The sequence below is a fragment of the Hemitrygon akajei genome, chromosome 1 (genome assembly GCF_048418815.1).
Source record: "Hemitrygon akajei chromosome 1, sHemAka1.3, whole genome shotgun sequence".
NCBI classification, from domain to species: domain Eukaryota; kingdom Metazoa; phylum Chordata; class Chondrichthyes; order Myliobatiformes; family Dasyatidae; genus Hemitrygon; species Hemitrygon akajei.
This window is the reverse complement of record NC_133124.1, coordinates 13,679,011-13,703,091: the sequence shown is the minus strand read 5'-3', so window position 1 is coordinate 13,703,091 and position 24,081 is coordinate 13,679,011. Positions and strand designations below refer to the sequence as shown.

The 24,081-nt window shown below is 44.2% G+C and overlaps 1 protein-coding gene across 1 annotated transcript in view; it reads left to right on the top strand.

Moving 5' to 3' along the window:
- The window catches only part of LOC140722387 (collectin-10-like), a 151,673-nt gene that overhangs the window by 59,596 nt on the left and 67,996 nt on the right, over positions 1 to 24,081 (top strand). Inside the window, exon 3 of the mRNA XM_073037165.1 lies at positions 15,789 to 15,860. Coding sequence (XP_072893266.1) covers positions 15,789 to 15,860 — 72 coding nt within the window. The remainder of the gene's footprint in view (positions 1 to 15,788; positions 15,861 to 24,081) is intronic.

The window sequence follows — 24,081 nt, the reverse complement described above, 5'->3', positions numbered from 1 at the left end:
ACAACGAGCACAATGAACGGATGTACTACGAGCATTGTTGTGCAGCCTGCCTGTGGGGGCACATAGACCCCGAAGCAGAGTCTGTGGTTGAGACGTGAAGGGCCCAGCGGCCTCCCCTTTTCCTATATTCCTGGATTCCTCTGTTGTGCTCTTAAGACCAGTCAAGTCCTGATCCCTGCGAATTTCTCCATTGCATTTTGGGTAGCTCCGTGGAACACAGAATATTGGACATAGAACAGTATAGGCCCTTCAGCCCAAAATGTTGTGCCAACCTTTTAACCTATTCGAAAATAATGCTTCCATCCCACATAGTTCTCCATTTCTCTATCATCTATGTGCTTATCTAGGAGATTTTTAAATGATCTTAACGTATCTGCCTCTACACCACCCTTGGTGAGTGGTCATGCACCCACAATTCTCTGTGTAAAAATCTTACCTCTAACATTTCCCCCCCCTATACTTCCCTCCAATCACCTTGAAATAATACTCTCTGACATTAGCTACTTTCACTGTGGGAGAAAGGTTCTGGCTGTCCACTCTATGCCTCTTATCATCTTTCTATCAAGTCTCCTTTCATCCTCCCAGTTTGCTCAAACTCTAGTCCTTGTAGCATCCTGATAAATCTCTTCTGCACCCTCTCAAAAGCTTCCACATCCTTCCTATAACGTGGCAACCAGAAATGAACACAATATTTCAAGCCAGATCTGGCTAGAGTTTTATAGACTGCAACGTTAGCTCATGGCTCTTGAAGGCTCCTTTTTCAGAATAAATAACTCAAAGTAAACTCCGGATGATTTCAAATTCTTAATGAACCACAGCAACTTAACCTGCTGGCAAATCAATGCTCAAACAATTTGATGCCTGTGTCTGTAAAACCCTTCTCCTGGAATATTACCTCTAACTACAATTTCTGAAACGGCTGCCATTGGAGAGGGTTCAGAGAATGATCCCAGCAATGAAAGAGTTAATGTATGAGGAGCATTTGATGTCTCTGGGCCTGTACTCAAAGTAGACTCCAGATGGCTTCAAATTCTGAACTAAACATACCATCTTAATCCGTTTAGAAGAATAATAGGGAGGTGGAAGGGCGGGGGGAATTTCATTGAAACTCATTGAATATTGAAAAGCCCAGATGGAAAGGATATGGATAAAACATACTGTAACTTGTCTGAACAATAGAATGTACATTGTAAAGAATGTTATGTAGCATAAAGTATTAACAGCACAAATCTTCTTTAAATACTGAATATTGTAAGGCCTAGACAGAGTGAGTGGATGTGGAAAGGATGTGGGAGAACTTAGGAACAGAGGGGAGAGCCTCAGAATAGAAGGATGTCCCATTGGAACATAGTTGAAGAGGAATGTCTTTAGCTGGAGGGTGGTGAATTTGTGGAATTCATTGTGGAGCCCAAATCATTGGGTATATTTAAAGCGGAGGTTGATGTGTTCTTGATCAGTAAGAGCATCAAAGGCTACAGGCAGAGGGTAGGAGAATGGGGTTGAGAAGGAAAATAAACCAGTCATGATCGAATGGCCAAGCAGATTCGATGGGCCAGATGGCCTTATAAGACCATAAGACATAGAAGCAGAATTAGGCCTTTTGGCCCGGTTGAGTCTACACCACCATTCATGAGGGAGTCCCCAGTGAGCCACAAGAAGATCAGATCATTATGTAGCATAAAGAGGAGGGCTGGTGGAAGATTCTCTCCAGGGAGAAACTCCAGTGCAATCTCCCTAAATGTACAGCATGTTTTCATACACGTACATACAAAGATAAAAGCAGGTGATAGAATATACATTCAGCGGCCACTTTATTAGGTACATGCTTGCACACCCGTGTGTAAGTAGAAAATTCTAATCCACCAATCATGTGGCAGCAACTCAATGCATAAAAGCATGCAGACATGGTCAAGAGGTTCAGATGTTGTTCAGCCCAAACATCAGAATGGGGAAGAAATGTGATCTAAGTGACTTTAATTGTGGAATGATTGTTGGTGCCAGGCAGTAACTCAATAGAAGAGCATCTCTGAATGCACAGCACGTCAAACCTTGAAATGGATGGGCTACAGCAGAAAAGACCACGAAATACATTTGGTGGCTGCTTTACTCGGTACAGGGGGCACCTAATACTTTCAAGAACAGCATCTCCACCATGATAAAACAACCTCAGCTCTGATGGATAGGTCATCTCATTCGGCTGCCTGATTTGCATCTTCCTAAATGGACCATATACTCCCAGTCCAATCCTCACAGAGGGATCAGAAGTGGAGAGAGTGAGCAGTTTCAAGTTCCTGGGTGTCAGGATCTCTGAGGATCTAACCTGGTCCCAACGTATTGATGTGGTTATAAAGAAGGCAAGACAGTAGCTATATTATATCAGGAGTTTGAAGAGATTTGGTATGTCAAAAAGTACACTCGTAAACTTCTATAGATGTACAGTGGAGAGCATTCTGACAAGCTGCATCACTGTCTGGTATGGAGGGGCTACTGCACAGGACCAAAAGAAGCTGCAGAGGGTCGTAAATTTAGTCATCGCCATCTTGGCTACTAGCCTATAAAGCACCCAGAACATCTTCAAGGAGCGTTGTCTCAGAAAGGCAGTGTCCATTAACAAGGACCTCCAGCACCCAGGGCATACCTTTTTCTCACTGTTACCATCAGGTAGAAGGTACAAAAGCCTGAAGGCACACACTCAGTGATTCAGGAACAGCTTCTACCCCTCTGCCACCCAATTCCTAGATGGACATTGAACCGTTGGACACTACCTCACTTTTTTTAAATATATAGTATTTCTGTTTTTGCATGATTATTAATATATTCAATATACATATACAGCAATTTATTTATTTATTTATTTATTATCTTATTTCGTGATTTTTTTTCTTCTCCATTATGTATTGCAATGAACTGCTGCTGCTAAGTTAACAAATTTCAGGACACATGCCAGTGATAATAAACCTGATCCTGATTCAGTTAAAGGAGAGTCACCCAGCTTCTGGTGACCCAAGAAGATGTTTCAAAGTTTGCCTGAAGAAATTCGACATTACACCTAAAAACTCCGAAGACATTACACTCAGTAGACACATCTGGAGGCAATTTGCTCAAGAGGGAACTACATGAGAGCGACCTCCGCTGCGTCACAGAGGACAAGCGGTAGCTGTGAAAGGAGAGACTCACAACCAAAGGAGCAAACCACTAACCACAGCCGTCACTTTCTCTTGGCCACCCTGCACCAGAATATGTGGATCGTGAATCAGCCTCTTCAGTTACCTCAAGACCTACCAATAGACAACCCCTTAGTAGAACATCATACCCGACTCAAGTGATCACACTACTGCTATTATAATTTCAATAGTTACGTTTGCAAAGTTTAATACTTCAAGTGTGGAGAAATAATCCATTGAATTAAATATTGACAATGGGAGCACATCCTAACTGACCTGATACCTTTGAATATTGAAGTACCCTTATCAGCAGAAAGTAATTCCTGACACTAACGGGGGAACAATGCTACACGGTCAACACCAGGAGACAGTTCCGAAGGGTGATATTGAATAAAAAAAAGGGAACACAAGAGGGTCAGTGAGCATTCGTGGAGGCAAAATATATGTTGACATTTCTGGTCGAGCCCCTGCTATTATGGAGAAGGAGGTAGTTGTCTGCATGATGGGGTCGAGGCTGGTGGCCAAGAGTTGGAACCAAATGGGGAGGGACAATGGGCAGATGGATTTGGCTGGAGGGAGAGGTGAGTAAAGGGAGAAGTAAAAAAGGTGGGTGAGTTAAATATGTGTGAAAGGAGAACACAGGCTGAATTTTACAACCTGACTCTGGACAATTCAATGAGCAGATTTCACAATAATTCACCAAACCAATTTTCCTCGTGGTATTTGATCTTTGTTTCCTCTCTTAGGACTTTGCTCTCCTTTGTTATACTGCCATTCTCCTTTCTCCATACGATGGGAAAGAAGGATTCAAGTTTATGGTCTTGTCTATTTGTCTGGACTCAGCTTATCTTCTGATCAGCTCTCCTGAAATATATCTATATTTATTTATATATATTTGTTTCCCTCTGCTCCAGTTAGCTCAGCCTTTCAATCTAATCTCCTTCATAAGAGCAGCATGGTAGTGCTGTCTCCAAGGGTTTTCCATGAAGGTCTGAATAAAGTGTGCGGCCTTAAGACCAAGAAGCCTGGAGATGGGGCGTAAGACCATGGTCGACTCCATTCCTTGTTGATTAAAGCAGCGAGGTAGATCGAAATCATTGAGGCGAGTGTGGAAGGCAAGGGGTCGTACAGCATGGTGTACCAGCCTCTCGTTCACTGCTGTCAGAAGAAAGCATCTGCATGAGATTCATATTCTCTCTCTCTCTCTCTCTCTCTTCCCCCCTCCCTCACAAACAAAAACAAGGCACAGGAGATTCTACAGATGCTGAAAAGCAAGAGGCTTCTTAAGCCTACTACCCCTACTTGGGCATAGAAACTGACAGCATCTCAAAGTTCAAAGTACAAATATGTCACCATATACAACCCTTTTTTGCAGGCATACTCAATAAATCTATAAAATAACAATCATTAAAAAATCAATGAAAGATTGTCCAACTTGGGTGTTCCACCAGCGTGCTTTCCAGAGTCCTCGGTCATCTGCAGAAGGTTGACCGGCCCTGTGGCTTCTGCTTTCACCACACAACTTACTGCCTCTTCCAGACAAAGATCCCTTCTTTCCCAGGGATGAGATCTTTCGAGCTTCTGTTGATGTTCTTCAGCAGGTTGGGCAGCGTCCGTGGAAACGAACAGTCAACATTTTGGGCCGAGACCCTTCGTCACGACTGCCGAAGGGTCTCGGCCCGAAACGTTGACTGTTCGTTTCCACGGATGCTGCCCGACCTCCTGAGTTCCTCCAGCGTGTTGTACGTGTTGCTTTGACACCAGCTTCCGCAGTGCACTTTGTGTTGATGTTCCTGTGGATCTGGGTTTTCATGTCCTCCTATCACAGCCAAGCTTGAGACTGTCCACGGCACAATTGGTAACATGTACTCATTTAAAATTCTGGAGGAACTCAGCAGGTCAGTCAGTATCAATGGAGAGGAATAAAGAGGTAATGTTTCAGGCTGAGATACTTCTTTAATCTTCATCTTAATGATATTTCTGCTCTTTTAACAGGACTTTGAAACTATCTACTTTTCCACCATCTCGTTCCAGTTTCTTTGAAACTTCTTTGAAACATAGCAAACCTACGGCATAATACAGGCCCTTTGGCCCACAAAGTTGTGCCGAACACGTCCTTACCTTAGAACTACCTAGGCTTATCTATTTTTCTAAGCTCCATGTATCCATCCAGGAGCCTCTTAAAAGATCCTATCATTTCTGCCTCCACCACCGCAGCCAGCAGACCATTCCATGCACTCACCACTCTCTGAGTAAAAAACTTACCCCGACATCTCCTCTGTACCTACTTTCAAGCACCTTAAAACTATGCCCTCTCGAGCTAGCCATTTCAACCCTGGAAAAAATCCTCTGACTATTGTTACGTACCCCGTAACTGGGTGTAGACCAGCAAAGACAGAAGTATCCGTTGGAGTCTGGTGGTACCAAAACTAAAGGTGTTTATTAGTAAACTACACAATACAATATCAAAAATGCAAATATACATATAAAACAAGTTAGCAATAATAAACCTAAAGGTGTAGGAATAATAATAAGCAATAATAAACAAGCTCTATCGACATCAAGGGGTAAATTAATTGTCATAGAAAAGTATACAGTTCAGTGCAGTTCATACATGCTGAGGTAGTTATGGTTGTTGCGTTGTAATCGTTGGAGAGAGAGAGAGAGAGAGCGAGTGAGATTAGGCAGCTACAGCAGGCAAACCTTCTATTGCTTTCTGATTCCGTCGTGTCGTTGTGGCCATTCAGTTATGACCCCTCCATCCTTCAGCTAGACTGTTCTTCTGTGGTGGACGTCACTCTGGCATGAGTGGACACACACACAAGTCCCCACCGGCCCTGCTGTAACACTGAGAGCTTTACTGACCGATCTCCTGATTCGGTCTCCGAAACCCCCACCTTTCTGTGGGTTCACAACACTCGGTCAGTGTCCACTGGTGTGTCTGAGGGGTGTCTCCCCAGACCTGTCTTTTATCCCCACTCACGGGGTCTCAGCTATCCATCAACTCTGAATGACTGTGTCCATCAAATCAGGCCACTCCTGCTATCTCCTGAGGAATGTTAACGAGCAAAGTTAAGTCCTTGTAGTGAAAGGTAAATAATCCAGGAAAGAGTCAAAATACAGTAAATCAACAGTCTTTCTCCCTCTTATCTGTAGCAGATGTTCTTGCCTGTGTTTCATCTCTCTCTCTCTCTCATGAGCAGCATAGCAACAGTCATAGTTTGTGGTTCTCGGGGGGGGGGGAATGGTTAACTCTGCACCCCTTTGTCTATTAGGTCTGTCCATCACTCATAACACTATCTACACGATCGATGCCTCTCATTATCTTGTTCACCTCAATCAGGTCACCTCTCATCCTCTGCCGCTCCAAGGAGACAAGGCTGAATTCATTCAACCTGTTTTCAAAAAGCATGCTCCCCAATCCAGGCAACATCCTTGTAAATCTCCTCTGACCCTTTCTATGGTTTCCATGTCCTTTCTGTAGTGAGGCGACCAAAAATGAGCGCAGTACTCCAATGGGGTCTGACCAGGGTCCTATATAGCTGCAACATTACCTCTCGGCTCTTAAACTCAATTCCACGATTGATGAAGGCCAATCCACTGTATGCCTTCTTAACCACAGAGTCAACCTGCGTAGCAGCTTTGAGTGTCCTATGGACTCGGACCCCAAGATACCTGTCATCCTCCACACTGCCATTAATGCTATGTTCTGCCATCATATTTGACCTACCAAAATGAACCACCTCACACTTATCTGGGTTGAACTCCATCTGCCACTTCTCAGCCTAGTTTGGCTTCCTATCAATATCCCACTGTAACCTCTGACAGCCCTCCACACTATCTACAACACCCCCAACCTATGTGTCATCAGCAAATTTACTAACCCATCCCTCCGCTTCCTCATCCAGGTCATTTATAAAAATCACAATGAGTAGGGGTCCCAGAACAGATCCCTGAGGCACACCACTGGTCACCAGCCTCCATGCAGAATATGACCCAATCCACAAAGCAATGTCCCCTTGGATCCCATGCCTCCTTACTTTCTCAATAAGCCTTGCATGCGGTAACTTATCATATACCTTGCTAAAATCCATATACACTACATCTATGGCTCTACCCTCATCAATGTGTTTAGTCACATCCTCAAAAAATGTTTCTATATTTCTATGTTTTCTAAAATTCAATCAGGTTCATCAGGCATGGCTTGCCTTTGACAAAGCCATGCTGACTACTCCTAATCATATTATGCCTCTTCAAATGTTCATAAATCCTGCCCCTGAGGATCTTCTCCATCAACTGAGGTAAGACTCACTGGTCTATAATTTACTGGGCTATCTCTACTCCCTTTCTTGAATAAGGGAACAACATCTGCAACCCTCCAATCCTCCAGAACTTTTCCCATCCTCATTGATGATGCAAAGTTCATTGCCAGAGGATCAGCAATCTCCTCCCTCACCTCCCACTGTAGCCTGGGGTATATTTCATCCAGTCCCGGAGACTTACCTAACTTGATGCTTTCCAAAAGCTCCAGGACATCCTTTTTCTTAATGTCTATATGCTCAAGCTTTTCAGTCCACTACAAGTCATCCCTACAATCACCAAGATCCTTTTCCGTAGTGAATACTGAAGCAAAGTATTCATTAAGTACCTCAGCCATCTCCTCTGGTTCCATACACACTTTCCCACTGTCACATTTGATTGGTTCTATTCTCTCACATCTTATCCTCTTGCTCTTCACATACGTGTAGAATGCCTTGGGGTTTTCCTTAATCCTGCCCACCAAGACCTTCTCATGGCCCCTTCTGGCTGTCCAAATTTCATTCTTAAGCTCCTTCCTACTAGCCTTATAATCTTCTAGATCTCTATCATTACCTAGTTTTTTGAACCTTTCATAAGCTTTTCTTTTCTTCTTGACTAGATTTTCAACAGCCTTTGTACACCATGGTTCCTGTACCCTACCATCATTTCCCTGTCTCATTGGAAAGTCTCTACGCAGAACCCCACAAAAATATCCCCTGAACATTTGCCACATTTCTTCTGTACATTTCCCTGAGAACATCTGTTCCCAATTTATGCTTCCAAGTTCTTGTCTGATAGTCTCATATTTCCCCTTACTCCAATTAAACTAACTTATCTTTCCTAACTTGTCTGTTTCTATCCCTCTCCAATTCCCAAACTTCTTTTGATTCCCCAAGTTCCTCCTTCAAAATAGCATATAAATATATATTTAGAATTTTAGGTACTGAGGAGAAATCAAAGTTCAGAATTACTGACTAAACTCACCTGCTCTTTGGAATCATTACCTACTGCTGATGGAAGTTTTCATCAGATTTCAGCAGGGTAACTCAATTTGATTAATAGCTTCAAAACATCTTGTCAAAAGGGAGTTTTTCTTTCCGTGTGGGTGGTGTTGTTTTCCCATACTTCATTGTATTTGAATTTTATTTCTTTTAAAGTACACAATCCCCTTGATTATGTCAAAGTCCTCATCAAACAGTTTACACAAAGCACAGCAATGCTTAAACTAAGTTTAAATCAAGTTCTTTTCTAAGGGCTTGCAAACGTGGGAAAATTATACTGTAAGTTTTCGCAAATAAAACAACGTGAAGCATATTTTGTTGAAGAAAATCAGTGACAGCTCATTTATGGGACTCCAAAACCTGTGCCCCCCCCCCCCCCCCCCCGGTGGCATAGTGGCATCAGGACCAGTCTTTGAGGCTAATGGTCCCGGATTTGAATCCCGCCATCTCCTTCCTTGCATGCTTTCCATCCGTGCTGGGTTGAGCGTAGACCTAGCAACTGGCAAATGTTATGGAAACAGCGAAGAAGGGTGCTGCCTGAAGTGCCACAGGGTGGAAAACAGCACAATAACAAAACGTGGTAATTAAACTTCAAATAATTATGTCATCATGTCCGACCAATCTCTTAAAGTGAATCCCAACTCAATGTCTGTGGTAGTGAATTACGTACATTTCCACTAATTACATTACCCTGTAGTATGTTTTCCTCGTGCAGGTTAGTGAATTATTTTGTCACATCGATATCAAAGTAAATTTATTGTCAAAGTATATTTTTTATTAGTTAAGATACAGCGCAGAATAGACCCCTTGAACTGTGCCGTCTACCAGTCCTCTGATTTAACCCTAGCCTAATTACAGGGTAACTTACAATGACCAATTAACCTTCCACTCGGTACATCTTTGGTGAGAGGAATCCAGTGCACTGGGAGGAAATCCATGTGTTACAAGGAGAACGGACAAGGTCCATACAGGCAGTGTTGGGAATTGAACCTGGATCACCAGTACTGTAAAGCGTTGTGCTAACCACCACACTACCTTGCGACCCCTCTTTATGTCACCATATATAACCCTGAAGTTCATTGGGTTGCACAAGTTCGTGGGCCGGAAGGGCCTATTGCTGTGCTGCTACCTCTAAACAAAATAAAATATCACAACTGCAGCATGGATACCTGTGGGACACCTCTGGTTATGGATCTTCAGCTAAAATTAAAATTCATCCTCAGTTGCCCTCTCCTTATACAGCTAAAAGAAAATTAAGAAATCTCTTGCAGAACACAATGAGCTGGAGGAACTCAACGGGTCAGGCCTTGTCTGTGGAGGCAAAGAGTGTACGGGGGAAATAGCCAGGTTCAGATTCAGATTTACTTATCACAGGTACATCAAAATATACAGTGAAATGTGCCTTTTGCATTGATAAGCAGCAGACCTAAAGCTAAGGTTTAATATGGCGCTGGTAAAGCCCAGCGAGTATTATCGGCAACAAAATACAAAACAAGGAAGACTACTGATGCACCATCAATAACTCTTGGAGACTGGAAGTGAACGATAGGCTTTTATTAGCAGCAAAAAGGGAGCACGACATCTCGGAGACTGAGGGAGGAGCAGTGCCCCAATCGCCTTTATACAGGGGTCTGTGGGAGGAGCCACAGGAGCAGTCAGCAGAGGGGCGTGTCCAGACAGGTATACATAGTTTACCACAACTACTAAACACCTTATTAATAACACTGTATAACCACATAATCATATAACAATTACAGCACAGAAACAGGCCATCTTGGCCCTTCTAGTCCATGCCGAACACTTACTCTCACCTAGTCCCACAGACCTGCACTCGGCCCATAACCCTCCATTCCTTTCCTGCCCATATACCTATCCAATTTTTTTTAAATGACAATATTGAACCTGCCTCTACCACTTCTACTGGAAACTCATTCCACACAGCTACCACTCTCTGAGTAAAGAAGTTCCCCATCGTATTACTCCTAAACTTTTGCCCCCTAACTCTCAACTCATGTCCTCTTGTTTGAATCTCCCTTACTCTCAATGGAAAAACCCTATCCATGTCAACTCTATCTATCCCCCTCATAATTTTAAATACCTCTATCAAGTCCCCCCTCAACCTTCTACGTTCCAAGACCTAACTTGTTCAACCTTTCTGTGTAACTTAGGTGCTGAAACCCAGGTAACATTCTAGTAAATCTTCTCTGTACTCTCTCTATTTTGTTGACATCTTTCCTGTAATTCAGTGACCAGAACTATACACAATACTCCAAATTTGGCCTCACCAATGCCTTGTACAATTTTAACATTACATCCCAACTCCTATACTCAATGCTCTGATTTATAAAGGCCAGCATACCAAAAGCTTTCTTCACCACCCTATCCACATGAGATTCCACCTTCAGGGAACTATGCATCATTATTCCTAGATCACTCTGTTCTACTGCATTCCTCATTGCCCTACCATTTATCATGTATGTCCTATTTTGATTAGTCCTACCAAAATGTAGCACCTCACACTTATCAGCATTAAACTCCATCTGCCATCTTTCAGCCCACTCTTCTAACTGGCCTAAATCTCTCTGCAAGCTTTGAAAACCTACTTCATTATCCACAACACCACCTATCTTAGTATCGTCTACATACTTACTAATCCAATTTACAACTCCATCATCAGGATCATTAATGTGTATGACAAACAACATTGGACCCAGAACAGATCCCTGAGGCACGCCACTAGTCACCGGCCTCCAACCTGACAAACAGTTATCCACCACTACTCTCTGGCATCTCCCATCCAGCCACTGTTGAATCCATTTTACTACTTCAATATCAATAGTGATCACTGTGAACGACAGATGCATGCAGAGGCAAGCCTAGGTGAGCGGAGATGGAAGTGGAGACAGGAGGAGGCTGAGGCATGGAGGAGGCAGGCGGAATGGAAGGTAGTAAGGTCATCATCATCATAGCTTGTCACACCAGACAGCCAGCCACTCTAGTGTTGTTTGGTTGCTGTTGAGCAGGTCAGTGTCAGCTAAATCAGGTGAGAGTGGGCACAGGACGTGTTCAATGCTTTGCACCCTTTCGCCACACTCACAGGATCCACTGGCCTTTAAACCCCACTTCACCATATTGTCTCCCGTCCTACAAACTCCCGCTCTCGTTCTGTTGAGAGTGCACCACTTCCGTCTGTCAAGCAGTGCCCCGTCTGGCAACATTTCTGTGGGGTCTTGCTCTGTATTGTTTGGTGGGGTTCTGGCTTCTGTTTGCCAGAGGTCAATCCTGTATGTTTGGTGGGGGGGGGGGGGAATGTTCCATGTGGTAGTTCCTCCACTGTAGCAAAGCTTTTCCTCGATTTTAGGCGGTTGGAAACTGGCACAGATCCCTGAGGCACACCACTGGTCAACGACCTCCATGCAGAATATGACCCGTCTACAACCATTCTTTGCCTTCTGTGGGCAAGCCAGTTCTGGATCCACAAAGCAAGCTGCCCTTGGATAACATGCCTCCTTACTTTCACAATAAACTTTGCATGGGGTACCTTATCAAATGCCTTGCTAAAATCCATATACACTACATCTATTGCTCTATCTTCATCAATGTGTTTAGTCACATCCTCAAAAAATTCAATCTGGCTCATAGGGCACGACCTGCCTTTGACAAAGCCATGCTGATTATTCCTAATCATATTATGCCTCTCCAAATGTTCATAAATTCTGCCTCTCAGGATCTTCTCCATCAGCTTACCAACCGCTGAAGTAAGACTCACTGGTCTATAATTTTCTGGGCTATCTCTATTCCCTTTCTTGAATAAGGGGACAACATCTGCAACCTTCCAATCGTCCAGAACCTCTCCTGTCTCCACTGATGAGGGAACCAGGCCAGGAGTACAAATGCTTTCTACCTAGGCCAGGAGCTAACCCGACCAGGCCAGCGGTACAAATGCTTTCTACCTAGGCCAGGAGTTAACCCAACCAGGCCAGCGGTACAAATGCTTTCTACCTAGGCCAGGAGTTAACCCGACCAGGCCAGCGGTACAAATGCTTTCTACCTAGGCCAGGAGTTAACCCGACCAGGCCAGCGGTACAAATGCTTTCTACCTAGGCCAGGAGTTAACCCGACCAGGTCAGCGGTACAAACGCTTTCTACCTAGGCCAGGAGCTAACCCGACCAGGCCAGCGGTACAAATGCTTTCTACCTAGGCCAGGAGCTAACCCGACCAGGCCAGCGGTACAAATGCTTTCTACCTAGGCCAGGAGTTAACCCGACCAGGCCAGCGGTACAAATGCTTTCTACCTAGGCCAGGAGTTAACCCGACCAGGCCAGCGGTACAAATGCTTTCTACCTAGGCCAGGAGTTAACCCGACCAGGCCAGCGGTACCAATGCTTTCTACCTAGGCCAGGAGCTAACCCGACCAGGCCAGCGGTACAAATGCTTTCTACCTAGGCCAGGAGTTAACCCGACCAGGCCAGCGGTACAAATGCTTTCTACCTAGGCCAGGAGCTAACCCGACCAGGCCAGCGGTACAAATGCTTTCTACCTAGGCCAGGAGTTAACCCGACCAGGCCAGCGGTACAAATGCTTTCTCCCTAGGCCAGGAGTTAACCCGACCAGGCCAGCGGTACAAACGCTTTCTACCTAGGCCAGGAGCTAACCCGACCAGGCCAGCGGTACAAATGCTTTCTACCTAGGCCAGGAGTTAACCCGACCAGGCCAGCGGTACAAATGCTTTCTACCTAGGCCAGGAGCTAACCCGACCAGGCCAGCGGTACAAATGCTTTCTACCTAGGCCAGGAGCTAACCCGACCAGGCCAGCGGTACAAATGCTTTCTACCTAGGCCAGGAGCTAACCCGACCAGGCCAGCGGTACAAACGCTTTCTACCTAGGCCAGGAGTTAACCCGACCAGGCCAGCGGTACAAACGCTTTCTACCTAGGCCAGGAGTTAACCCGACCAGGCCAGCGGTACAAACGCTTTCTACCTAGGCCAGGAGTTAACCCGAACAGGCCAGCGGTACAAATGCTTTCTACCTAGGCCAGGAGCTAACCCGACCAGGCCAGCGGTACAAACGCTTTCTACCTAGGCCAGGAGCTAACCCGACCAGGCCAGCGGTACAAACGCTTTCTACCTAGGCCAGGAGCTAACCCGACCAGGCCAGCGGTACAAATGCTTTCTACCTAGGCCAGGAGCTAACCCAACCAGGCCAGCGGCAGCGGATACCATGGCATTAGGACAAGAACTGTTCAGATGGGAAACAAATTATCTCTCCGGGCTTTGAGACTACTGCACTCCCTGCCACTACCCAAGTCTCTTCATGTACGAAGCGCCAGTAGTGTTATACTGCTTAATTTTTAACTTATGCGCCTTATTTTTTAATTTATTTGTAGTAATGTTGCTTTTGTGTTGTGCGTATGAGTTGTATGCTATGTGTTGTGCACCTTGGCCCATTTGGCAGTGTACATGTGTACAGCTGAACAAGAATAAACTGAACTTGTTATGTTCATTACCGCTGTCTATATCTTCCTGAACAAAAACACCAAGGACACACTGGGAGAGTTTACAATATTGTCAACTGTCTACAAAACCAGAATCCAGATGGGTTCTTTATAACTGCAGGAGACTTGTTATGTTAACCTGCAGGACATTTTACCCAAATGCACAAGTACGTCATCGTGGTTACTAGGGGAACAAATGACAGGACCATGCTTATAAAAACAGACACGATACATGAATAAAGCAGTCCCACATTCCCATGTTGGCCTCTCTGACCACATCTCTATAATGATAATCCCAGCAAACTAACTGCTGCCTAAAATAAAGAAACCAATCTAAAATGTTATGCTTTGGAACTTCAAAACATTAAATTAACTCAAAGGAAGACATGGGAATTTGAAATGCAGGTCTAATTTAGAAAACAAGGGCGCATATATCACAATGTTGTTTCTGGATTCCAGTTTAGCATACCGCAGTCTTGTCCTACAGACCTTGATGAACAAACTCCTGCTCCTTTGTCTAAACATATCACTATGCAGCTGGGTGCTGGACTTCCCAGCTAACAGAGCTCTGATAGTCAAAATGAACAACCTGAACTGATGCTTCCTTGTCTCTCTTAATTCTCTATAACTTCCCACCACCACGCACATCCCTGCCTCCCTCCCACTTTCCCCTTTCTGCAGGGATTGCTCCCTATGCAACTCCCTTAACCACTCACCCCTCCCCAAGCAGATCAAGTGCCAAACCTGCCCCTACATCTCCTCCCTCACTACCATTCAGGGTCAAACAGTCCTTCCAGGAGAGGCGACACTTCACCTACGAGTCTGTAGGGGTCATCTACTGACCCAGGACTCCCGGTGTGGCCTCCTGTGCATCAGTGAGACCTGAAATAGATTGGGAGACTGCTTCATCGAGCACCTTTGATTCATCCACCACCAAAAGCGAGATCTCCCAATGGCCACCCATTTCAATTCTACCATTCCCATTCCAACATGTCAGTCCTCAACTGCCAGGGTGAGGCCACACTCAGGATGGAGGAGCAACACCTTATAACCCATCTGAGCAGCCACCAATCTGTTGGCATCAACATCGATTTCCCGAACTTCCGGTAATTGCAGCCCTTCCCCCCCCCCCCCCCCCCTTCGCCATTCCTGTTTCCCTCTCTCACCTCATCTCCTTACCTGCCCATCACCTCCCTCTGGTAAACATCCCCCTTCCCTTTCCTCCATGGCCTTCAACCCTCTTCTAACAGATTCCCCCTTCGCCAACCCTTTATCTCTTTCACCAACTTCCCAGCTCTTTATTTCACCCTCCCCCTCTCCCAGTTTCACCCATCACCTGCTACCTTCTTCTTCTTCTTCTTCTTCTTCTTCCTAACTTCCTGCCAGCTTCTTATTCTGACTTCTCCCCTTATTGTGCAGTCCCAGTGAAGGGCCTCGGCCCGAAACATCAACTATTACTCTTTTCCACAGATGCTGCCTGGCCTGCTGAGTTCCTCCAGCATGTTATGTGAATTGCTTCCTTTTCTTTTCTCACAGATGCTGTCTGACCTGCTGGTCTTTTAGTATTTTTGACCTTACCTTGGATTTCCAGTGCCTGCAATTCTTCGTTGTTTGACCATAGAGTAAGCTGTTTGAATATGGCGGGTTATGTGGGAGGGAAGCATTTGATCTTGGACTAAGTTAGTAAGACATCACAAAATTGTAGGCTGATGGGCCTGTACTTTGCTGTAGTGTTCTCCACTCTATGTAACAATAGAAACAATGGAGTGGACAGAGGAACTTCAGTTCCGCAAAAGTAACATTTGATTATTGTTTTCTGTTTTCAAAGGCGATCAGGGTGAAAGGGGTGACATTGGTGAACCTGGAAGATCAGGAAAACTAGGACCACCTGGGTCAAAAGGTATTGTAGGAGCCACATATCTGCTTACTGTCTGTCTGTATTACATTGAGCTGTGTGTCAAATCTCTGGCTTAAGGTAATCTGCCACATGGGTCTGGGTGGCACTAGAAATAAATAAATATAGTCTCCTGTTCACCTAAGTGGTGACATAGAGGAGGGGTGAGTGAGGAACATATATATTTTGTTGACCGTTCATCCTTGTTTGAATTTGATCCAGTGAAGCTCATCTTTGTTTGAACTTGATCCAATCATGCTTGTCTCACTCATTTCTGTTTTGCATGAATTACAGAAGAATTGAGTAATTTTAGCGTTGATTTTTTAAAAAGGTATTTTTTCTACTTGAAATTCAGTTAGTTGGAAGTGTGTCATACTGTAAGATACTTCCTCTCTTAGCCTATCAACCACTTTTAGTTTGTTTTCAAGTAGTGGCTGTAGGTATGTTATAAATTCCTTTAGGTTCTTATAGCTGGGGGTGGTAATGGAGACAAGCCCCCACTACCTATTAAATGCTCCCAATGACGTGTTCCTCTAGTAGCCTCTGACAACCAAGTCCAGCTCCTGACCTTCATGCGTAGCTTGGCTAATAAGCCATGCAGAACCATTTCTACTGACAGGAGAAGTAGCAAATGTGGGTTACTGGCACCTTTAAACCAGATGCTTCAGGCAGATGGGGCTCGTCAGCCATGGTTAGCAGCTCACCTAGGAGAATGAAAACCCTGATTTGAAACCTCCATTATCTTGCGGATATACCCACCCATGGGGAAGGCTTCGGGAGTAAACTCTGAGGGAAAAATCCAGAGCTGGCATCCTAAGGAAGTCCTGTATTGAATTTAATGCTGACTGACAACTCCTGTGACGTCGCTGGTGCCAAACTGTATCAGTCTCTGCTGTTCCTTCGGGTTCATCAGATCCATTGAGAGGGGGAGCTTGCTACACGGGCAACAGCTTGCTCTCCATATCATACTGAACTGGCTTGTGTATCTAGACAGCTAGGACACAATATCCATGGTCAACTCTGACTGATAGAGGACTCACTCACTCACTCATTATATATTTTTGTGTGACCTAAAGTTTATTGCTATCTTATATGTGCTATTTGTGCTTTGTGCCATGAATGATTGTTGTTACTATGTTTTGTACCTTGACCCTGGTGTAGTGACATTGTTTCATTTGGCTGTATTCAGAATCAGAATCAATATCTCCAGCATATGTTGTGAAATTTGTTGTATTTGTGGCAGCAGTACTTTGCAATACATGATAAAAACTGTAAATATTGTGTGTATGTATATCTATATCTATATATATATATATATATATATATATATATATATATATATATATATATATATATATATATATAATAGTTTGATTAAATAGTGAAATAAAAAAGTAGTGAGGTAGTGTTCATGGGATCAATGCCCATTCAGAAGCCAGATGGCAGAGGGGAAGAAGCTATTCCTGAATCATTGAGTGTGTGCCTTCAGGCTTCTGTACCTCCTTCCTGACGGTAACAATGAGAACAAGGCATTTCTCCTTGAAGATGTCCTGGATACCACGGAGTCCAGTGCCCATGATGGAGATGTCCTGGATACCACGGAGTCCAGTGCCCATGATGGAGATGTCCTGGATACCACGGAGTCCAGTGCCCATGATGGAGATGTCCTGGATACCACGGAGTCCAGTGCCCATGATGGAGATGTCCTGGATACCACAGAGTCCAGTGCCCATGATGGAGATGAAAAAGTTTACGACTCTCTGCAGCTTATTTGGATCCTGTGCAGTAGCGCCTCCCCCCAATACCAGACGGCGATGCGCCCAGTTAGAATGCTCTCCATGGTATCTCTGTAGAAATTTGCGAGTGCCTTTGGTGATGTACCAAATCTCCTCAAACTCCTAATGAAATATAGCCATTGTCTTGCCTTCTTTATAAGCTGCACTGATATGTTGGGTCCAGGTTAGGTCCTCAGAGATACTGAATTTGAAATTGCTCACTCTTTTCATTTCTGATCCCTCAATGAAGATTGGTGTGTGTTCCCTTGTCCTGCCCTTCCTGAAGTCCACAATCAGCTCTTTGTTCTTACTGATGTTGAGTGCCAGCTTGTTGCTCCATCACTTCTGTATGCCCTCTTATCACATGCATGAATGGCCATTATGTATGGTTGAATAACAATCACACTTGAACTTGAACCCATTTTAACTGTAAGGTCGAAGAGCTTCATTGCTGTTGGTAAGATTGCTGGATTGTACCTGCCAGATCTATATAATGCGGCACATCAGTAACTACCTATCTGGAGATAGAGGAGTTAAATGTTGGAATCAGAATCAGGTGAATTACCACTGCAATATGTTGTGAAATATTATATCTAAGATAGATTCTTTCCTCCTTGGTTTGTACGCAGTCGTTAAGGACTTAGCCAGTTCACTCAGGGTGACGATACCAAACCCCTGCTGGGTTGCTCATTGAAATCCACCATCCAGAGTGTCTATCAGAATCAGAATCAGGTTTAATATCATTGACATACGTCATGGAATTATTTATTTAGAGATGCAGCACGAAACAGGCTGCTCTGGGTGAGCCGCGCTGCCGAGCACCGAAGCACAGGACAACTTGCAACGACCAATTAACCTATCATCTGGCATGCCTTTGTTCTGTGGGAGGGAACCGGAGCCCCCGGAGGAAACCCACATCTTCATGGGGAGAATGTATTCACGGAGTTGAGCTCCGAGCTCTGGAACGCCCCGAACTGTAATAGGGTCGCGCTGACCACTATGCTACCGTGGCGCCCAACTTGTTGCTTTACAGCAGCACTATAGAGCAATAGATAACAAAGCTATAGATTACAATAAGAAATTTATAAAAATAAATTCAATGCCAAAAGAGAGCAAAAGGGGTCCCGAGTCCATGAATTCTGTAGTCGCCCACAATATAGCTTGTCTTCTGCCGAGTGAATAGACTGGGGAGGTGGGGGGGGGGAAGGGGACATTGATTCCACCCAATGTCCCCGGTGGAGTGCACCAGCTTTGACGCTTCGCTCCTGGAGGCAGTAAGTAGGCAACACTGCAGCTTCAAGCCACACAGCTCCCCCACTCTCCACCCCTGCTGCCTGCCAGTAAACGGGTGAATCACACTTGCAGCATTCCACATTGACAATGTCCGAAAGGGTCCCGCAATCACAAGGAAAGCAACTAAGACATTCACTCACCATTCAACTGCACGTCTCCTTCGCTCTCCCGACACCTGGGAGACCTCTCTGATGCAGGCAGCATGGCAATCTCCTTCAGTTTCTATGCCAATTGGGGTAGACCTACAGTATTTTAAGTTCTTAATATCCAGCATGATCTTGCAATCACAAAAAAAAGTACATTTAAAACATACAGTAGCACCCTTTGTTGGCCGTAGAGAAGCCACTGCGATTGCAGGCAACTGCCACGATAGGCACACGAATGTGAGGAAAATGGAAGGATATGGATATTGTGTAGGCAGAAGAGTTTAATATAGTTGGCCTTCTGATAACTAATATAACTGGTTTAGCACAACATTGTGGGCCTGTTTCTCAGCTGCACTGTTCTGTGTTCCCTGGCCTGATAAAAATCAGCTGCTACTCAAGGACATTATCATGGAAACACATCATGGTGAATAAATCTATTTATGCCTCCTAGTAATATTGTGAATCCCCTGTGCTACACAAAACTCATCCATGGAAAACACATGATGAATAAATCTATTTATGCCTCCTAGTAGTATTGAGAATCTCCTATGATTTATTAGTTGTTTTGATTCTTATTCCTTTCAGTGAATAAGATTCCTGTAACCTGCAGACGGCTGGCTGTGTCTGAGTCATTTCAAAGAATGTGAATGAATGGGATCAGAAAAGGACATTTATTTCAAAATAACCTGTTTCCCATTAATGATTGAGTAAACTGGTTCAGCCAAGTTGATTCGTCTATAATTTATTAACCTTCCTCTTTCTGAATTAGTAGCTGTAGATAAAAGAATACCAATAGCTTGTTTGTAAAAGGGTCACATACCGCCGCAGGCAGAGGAACAAGAATATTAAATTGTCAATCAATTCAGTGCAGCCTTGCTGGGGCTTCCCTGCAGATGAAATTTTCCACAAAAGCCCCAGCTTTCCCTCAGGTGGATGTTCCCTGGCCCGTATCTATCGTGCACCCTATGTCTGAGGCAAGGAGTTGTTAAGCACAAGCTGGCTGTTATGCTTTTCACATTACATGACTGGGTGCGCTTCAACATGTTCTCCACTGACTGCAATGTACTTTAAGACTTCACAGAATGTACTGTGCTAATGCTTCCCTTGTTGTTTTGCTGTGACCTTTTGTAATTACCAAATTGAGCAACTATTAGTGGAAATGAGTGGTGAGAGAGTCACCTGGGACGCAGGCACGTCTGTGTGTACACAGCCATGGGTACATGAACGTGCATGTATATAGAAACATAGAAAACCTACAGCACAATACAGGCCCTTCAGCCCACAATGCTGTGCTGAACATGTACTTACTTTAGAAATTACCTAGGGTTACCTATAGCCCTCTATTTTTCTAAGCTCCATGTACCTATCAAGGAGCCTCTTAGAAGACCCTGTTGTATCTGCCTCCACCACAGTCACCAGCAGCCCAGTCCATGCACTCACCATTCTCTGCATAAGAAACATACCCCTGACATCTACTCTGTACCTACTTCCAAGAACTTTAAAACTGTGTCCTCTCATGTTAACCATTTCAGCCCTGGGGGAAAAGCCTCTGACTATCCACACGATCAATGCCTCTTATCAACTTATACACTTCTATCAGGTCACCTCTCATCCTCCGTCACTCCAAGGAGAAAAGGCCGAGTTCACTCAACCTACTCTCATAAGGCAAGCTCCCCAAATCAGGCAAAATCCTTGTAAATTTCCTCTGCATCCTTTCACCAGGAAATCTGCAGATGCTGGAAATTCAAGCAGCACACACATAATGCTGCTTGGCCTGCTGCGTTCTACCAGCATTGTGTGTGTGTTGCTCTGCATCCTTTCTATAGTTTCCACATCCTCCTTGTGACCAGAACTGAGCACAGTAATCCAAGAGGGGTCTGACCAGGGTCCTATATAGCTGCAACATTACCTCTCGGTTTTTGAACTCAATCCCACAGTTGATTAAGACCAGTGCACCATATGCCTTCTTAACCACACAGTCAACCTGTGTAGCAGCTTTGAGTGTCCTATGGACTCGGACTCCAAGATCCCTCTGATCCTCTACACTGCCAAGAATCTTACCATTAATGCTATATCCTGCCATCATATTTGACCTACCAAAATGAACTACCTCACACTCATCTGGGTTGAGCTCCATCTGCCACTTCTCAGCCCAGTCTTGCATCCTATCTATGTCCTGCTGTAACCTTTGACAGCCCTCCACTCTATCCACAACATCCCCAACCTTTGTGTCATCAGCAAATTTACTAACCCATCCCTCCGCTTCCTCATACAGGTCATTTATAAAAATCATGAAGAGTAGGGGTGCCAGAACAGATCCCTGAGACACACCACTGGTCACTGATCTCCATGTAGAATATTACCCGTCTACAACTGCACTTTGCCTTCTGTGGGCAAGCCAGTTCTGGATCCACAAAGCAATGTCCCCTTGGATCCAATGCCTCCTTACTTTCTCAATAAGCCTTTCATGGGGTACCTTATCAAATGCCTTGCTGAAATCCACATACACAACATCTACTGGTCTACCTTCATCAATGTGTTTAGTCACATCCTCAAAAAATTCAATCAGGCTCATAAGGCATGACCTGCCTTTGACAAAGCCGTGCTGACTATTCCTAATCATATTATGCCTCTCCAAATATTCATAAATCCTACATCTCAGGATCTTCTCCATCAACTTACCAACCACTGAAGTAAGACTCACAGGTCTATAATTTCCTGAGCTAACTCTACTCACTTTCTTGAATAAGGGAACAACATCCGCAACCCTCCAGTCCTCCGGAACCTCTCCCATCCCCATTGATGATGCAAAGATCATTGCCAGAAGCTCAGCAATCTCCTCCCTTGCCTCCCACAGGAGCCTGGGGTACATCTTGTCCAATCCCGGTGAGTTATCCAACCTGATGCTTTCCAAAAGCTCCAAAACATCCTCTTCCTTAATGTCTATATGCTCAAGCTTTTCAATTCACTGCAAGTTATCACTACAATCACCAAGGTCCTTTTCCATAGTGAATACTGTAGCAAAGTATTCATTAAGTATCTCTGCTATTTCCTCCAGTTCCATACACACTTTTCCACTGTCACATTTGACTGGTCCTATTTTCACATGTCTTATCCTCTTGCTTTTCACATACTTGTATAATGCCTTGGGGTTTTCCTTAATTCTGTCCGCCAAAGCCTTCTCATGGTCCCTTCTGGCTGCCCTATTTTCATACTTAAGCTCCTTCCTGCGAGCCTTATAAGTTTCTAGATCTCTATCATTACCTAGTTTTTTGAACTTTTAGTTTCTTCTTGACTAGATTTACAACAGCCTTTGTACACCATGGTTCCTGTACCTTACCATCCTTTTTCTGTCTCATTGGAACGTACCTATGCAGAATTCCACACGAATATCCCCTGAACATTTGCCACATTTCTTCCATATGTTTCCCTGAGAACATCTGTTTCCAATTTATGCTTCCAAGTTCCTGCCTGAGGGCCTCATATTTCCCCTTACTCCAATTAAATGGTTTCCTAACTTGTCTGTTCCTACCACTCTCCAATGCTATAGTTAAATGAAATAGAATTGTGATCATTATCTCCAATCCAGGCAGCATCCTGGTGAACAGCTTCTGCACCTTCTCCAAAGCCTCAACATCCTTTTTATAATAGGGCAACCAGAACTGAATGTAAAACTCCATATGAGGCCTACTGCAATGTATTGATTCTCCCAGGACCTGGCAGGGAGTTATCAGTAATCAGCAAAGCCCGAGTTCCAGGATGATGTTGATCTGTGAAAGCCATTCCATAAGCTGTAGGAGCAGAATTAGGCCTTTCAATTATTGAGCCAGCTCCGCCATTTCAGCATGGCTGATCCTAGATCCCATTCAACCCATACACCTGTCCTCCGATCAACCAGGAATCTACCAACGTCTGCTTTAAACATACCCACCGACTTGGCAGAGAATTCCACTGATTCACCACTCTTTGGCTAAAATAATTCCTCTTTACCTCTGTTCTAAATTTTGAGCTGTCCCCTCTAGTTCTGGATGCACCCACCAGAGGAAACATCCTCTCCACAAACACCTTATCTAGTCCTTTCAACATTCGGTAGATTTCAATGAGATCCCCACACATTCTTCTAATTCATGGGTGAGCTTGACCATTGACAGTCCTGGTTATGCAGCAAGTTTGAAGTGAATAACTCATCTCCTTTTATCTTAGGCCACAAACTTATCGATCACCCCAATGAGTTATTCACTTCAAATTTCCTGCATAATCATGCAAAGAGTTGAAAGGCATGTGCATGTAACGGGAGCTGTATAACTAATCTCCCTCTGCCTTAGGCCACAAACTTATCAATCACCCCTCGTATGTTTTATAATTTCAGAACATTAAACTAATTCAAATGAAGACAGGGGAGTCTGAAATGTTAGTCTAACTTTGGCTAATGTCTAATGTTAGTCTAAAGTAAACTTATCATCAAAGTACATATCCAGAATGTCACCATATACAACCCTGAGATTCATTTCCTTGCAGGCATACCCAATAAACCCAATAAAGATAATAGAATCAATGAAAATCACCCCCAACAGGGTGGGTAACCAATGTGTAAAAGACAACAAACTGAGCAAATACAATACAGGAAAGAAAGAAAAACAAATAATAATAAATTAATTAATAAATGAACAATAAACATCAAGAACATGAGATGAAGAATCCTTGAAATTGAGTCCATAGGTTCTAGGTACAGTATAGTGATAGGGCAAGTGAATTTGAGTGAGGTTATCCCCTCTGGTTCAGAAGCCTGATGGTTGAGGGGTAGATTCTGTTCTTGAACCAGGTGGTGTGAGTACTGAGGCTCTTGTACCTTCTTCCTGATGGCAGCAGAATGATGAGAGCATGAGCTGGGTGGGGGTGGGGGTTCCCTAATGATGGATGCTGTCTTCCTGCAACCTCTCCACGTAAATGTGCTCAATGGTGTGGAGGGCTTTACCAGTGACGGACTGGGCCATATCCACTACATTTTGTATG